Source organism: Elephantulus edwardii, unplaced genomic scaffold (assembly GCF_000299155.1).
Source record: "Elephantulus edwardii isolate Elephantulus edwardi_28Jun2011 unplaced genomic scaffold, EleEdw1.0 scaffold00064, whole genome shotgun sequence".
NCBI classification, from domain to species: domain Eukaryota; kingdom Metazoa; phylum Chordata; class Mammalia; order Macroscelidea; family Macroscelididae; genus Elephantulus; species Elephantulus edwardii.
This window is the reverse complement of record NW_006399814.1, coordinates 580,980-583,861: the sequence shown is the minus strand read 5'-3', so window position 1 is coordinate 583,861 and position 2,882 is coordinate 580,980. Positions and strand designations below refer to the sequence as shown.

General features: G+C 58.0%; 1 protein-coding gene across 1 annotated transcript; it reads left to right on the top strand.

Moving 5' to 3' along the window:
• Positions 1 to 1,543: 1,543 nt before the first annotated feature.
• Positions 1,544 to 2,418, top strand: ADM2 (adrenomedullin 2). Its single transcript, XM_006888106.1, has 2 exons — positions 1,544 to 1,638; positions 2,121 to 2,418. The coding sequence occupies exons 1-2, from the start codon at positions 1,544 to 1,546 to the stop codon at positions 2,416 to 2,418; spliced, it is 393 nt and encodes a 130-aa protein (XP_006888168.1).
• The last annotated feature ends 464 nt before the right edge of the window (positions 2,419 to 2,882 follow it).

The window sequence follows — 2,882 nt, the reverse complement described above, 5'->3', positions numbered from 1 at the left end:
CATCACAGGATTGGAGGTAGACTCAACAAGTTTTGTTATGCAGATGGCACAACTTGGCTTGCTGAAACTGAAGAAGACCTGAAGCGCTTGGTGCAAAAAGTCAAGGCCTGTACCCTTCAATATGGATTGAAACTTAACATCAATAAGACAAAGATTCTCATCACTGAGCCAATTGGCAGCACCATGATAGACGGAGAAGAGATTGAGGTTGTTAGTAATTACAGCTTGCTCGGCTCCACAATTAACACTCTTAACATCAGCTGTCAGGAAATCAAAAGATGAGTTGCACTGGGAAAACCTGCTGTTAGGGACCTTTCCCGAAAAGGCATGATGTCATTCTAGAGACTAAGGTGCACCTGATCCAGGCCATGGTCTTTGCAATTACTTACTATGCATCAGAGCTGGACAATGACAAAGGATGACAGAAGAATTGATGCCTTTGAGTTGTGGTGCTAGAGAAGACTCTTGAACATACATACCATGGACAGCCAAGAAAACAAATAGGTCTGTCTTGGAGAGGGTGAAACCAAGGTTCTCCTTGGAGGCTAGGATTTTGAAGCTATGTTTCACATTCTTTGGGCAAGGAGCCAGGAGATCGGTCCTTGGAAAAGGACATCATGCTTGGAAGGGTGGAGCGACATTGCAGGAGAGGAAGACCCTGGTTGAGATGGCTTGATACAGTGCCTGGGGCAATGGGGGTTGGTGTGTCAGAATTAAGGAGCACTGAGCATCCCACAGACTGTCAGAAGAACAGACAGGTCTGATTTGGAGGGTGCGTAGCCAGAGTGCTCATTAGAGGCAAGATACAGAAACTTTACCTCACACACTTGATTGTCAGGAGGGACCAGTCATTGGAAAAGGTCATCATGCTGAGAAAGTGGAGGGTCAGTGAGAAAGAGGAAGAGCCTCAGTGCGATGGGAAGGGGTTGTGAGTGGGTCAGGGGCTGGGGAAGACCAGGGGCTGAGAAGGGGGGGCATCTAAAGCCTGGGGAAGTGAGTGTATGGGCTGAGAAGGGTGTCTGAGGCTGTGGAGGGAGACTAGGGATTGTGGAGGGGTTCTAGAGGCTGGGGAGGGAATCTGGAGCTGGGGAGGGGGTCTAGGGACTGGGAAGGAGGGTAGAGGGCCTAGGGAGGGGTTCTTGGGCTGAGGAGGGGGTCTAGGGGCTGAAAGTGGGTGGGTCTAGGGGCCAGACAGGAAGGACTGGAGAGTCGGGCTAGGGACTTGGGTACTGGACTGGGGAGTTGGGTCTAGGGTCTGAGGAAGGGGGTCTAGGGGCTGCTAAGGGAAACGGGGGAGGGGGGACGACTGGGGAGGGGGACTAAGTACTGAGAAGCCGCTCCCCGCTCAGTCTGGGGAGGGCTCCGCCTCCTGCTGGGAGACCTGCTAGCCCTAGAGGTGTGGGAGCCAGTGCCCTCCCAGCCCACATCCAGACTGGAGCACCGCCTACTCCTCCAAGACCTGGGAACCCAGAACTCCAGGACCCAGGCTGCTGAACCATCGAGGGCTCCCCCGGGCAGTGCCCTGCACCCCGCGCCCCACCTCATGGCGCGGCTCCGGGCCCGCACCCTCGCTTGCATCAGCCTCCTGTACCTGCTGTCTAGCGGACTGGAGGGACGCCCGCGCACGGCCAGAGCCAGGTGAGTGCTGCTTCAGGTCTGAGCCTTCCTCGTTTCTCAGCGGGACACCGGGTGGGAGCAAAGACCCTAGGTTAAAGGTCAGCCCCCTCCGTGCTTCTGCAGCACTTGACCAGGCTAACCCCCACCTCACAGCCCTGCACTAAAGAATTGCCTGCTGGAAGCGGGCCAGGTGGGGGAGGCGCTGGAGGGACCCCAGGTCTATTTAGCTCCCAGCACTCCAAATCCTGAAAACAGGGACTCCTGGGGGCTGGAGTGAACTTTGCTGCGGGAATACAGGGTGATGGGGCAAGTGACCCAGGCTTTGAGCCCTCAAGGGACTGTGGCTTCCCAGCAATGTCCTGCGGGGTGGGATTCCCCTGGCCAGGCTCCTGGCCAGAGCTCAGTGGGTTTCCCTGCCCAGTGACCACTCAGTGCGAGAGAAAGTGAGTGGATGTGGGGTCCCCAAAAGGCTAGACTGTCTAATTTACTTCCCGTCTGTACAGGGCACATCTCATCAGAACCTCTTTCAGCATCCTGCACCCCCGGCATCCTGCACCCCAGCCTATGACCTCAAAGCTGCAAAAGGCCCCCTGGGCGCCTCCTGCCGTGATCCAGGCTCTCCAAGAGCATAGCCGCCCAGGCCCCAGCGTCCACAGGCCCAGAGACCGGCTGCTGCGGGTGGGCTGCCTGCTGGCCACCTGCCAGGTGCAGAACCTTGGCCACCGCCTGTGGCGCCTCAGGCAGGCCAGCCGACTGGACCCTGTGCCTGTGGACCCAGGCAACCCCCACAGCTATGGCTGAGCGCGGGCAGGCACGAGGCACCCTCATCTCCTCTTCCTCCTGTGCTGCTTTAGTCACCCAGAAAGGGCACAGACGGGGGAGAAGCCCCACACTCCAGACCCCCTCCCCTACATGTGTGCACCCAGAAAAGGGTGCCAGGTACCTGAGGCTGCCCGACATCCCAGACCCCATATACAAGTGGAGGCGGGTAAGGTTCTGGGTGGGCGGCCCCCCACACCATGCACACCTAGGGGGCAGGGGAACAGAAGGGGCCTTGGCAGATGAAACGATGTCAGGACCCTGGTCCCCAAGGCCAGGAAAGGGAGCCTGGGGGAAGTTGCTACAGCCCCACCCCCAGAGACCCCTCTTTGCTGCGCCTCCCTCTTCTCTACATTTTCCAGGCAGAGCTGGGACTGGACAGGTAGGGCCATCTGTGGTCCAAGGGCAGGGGTGGGTTGGGCCCCAATGTGTCTGTCCCCAGAGGG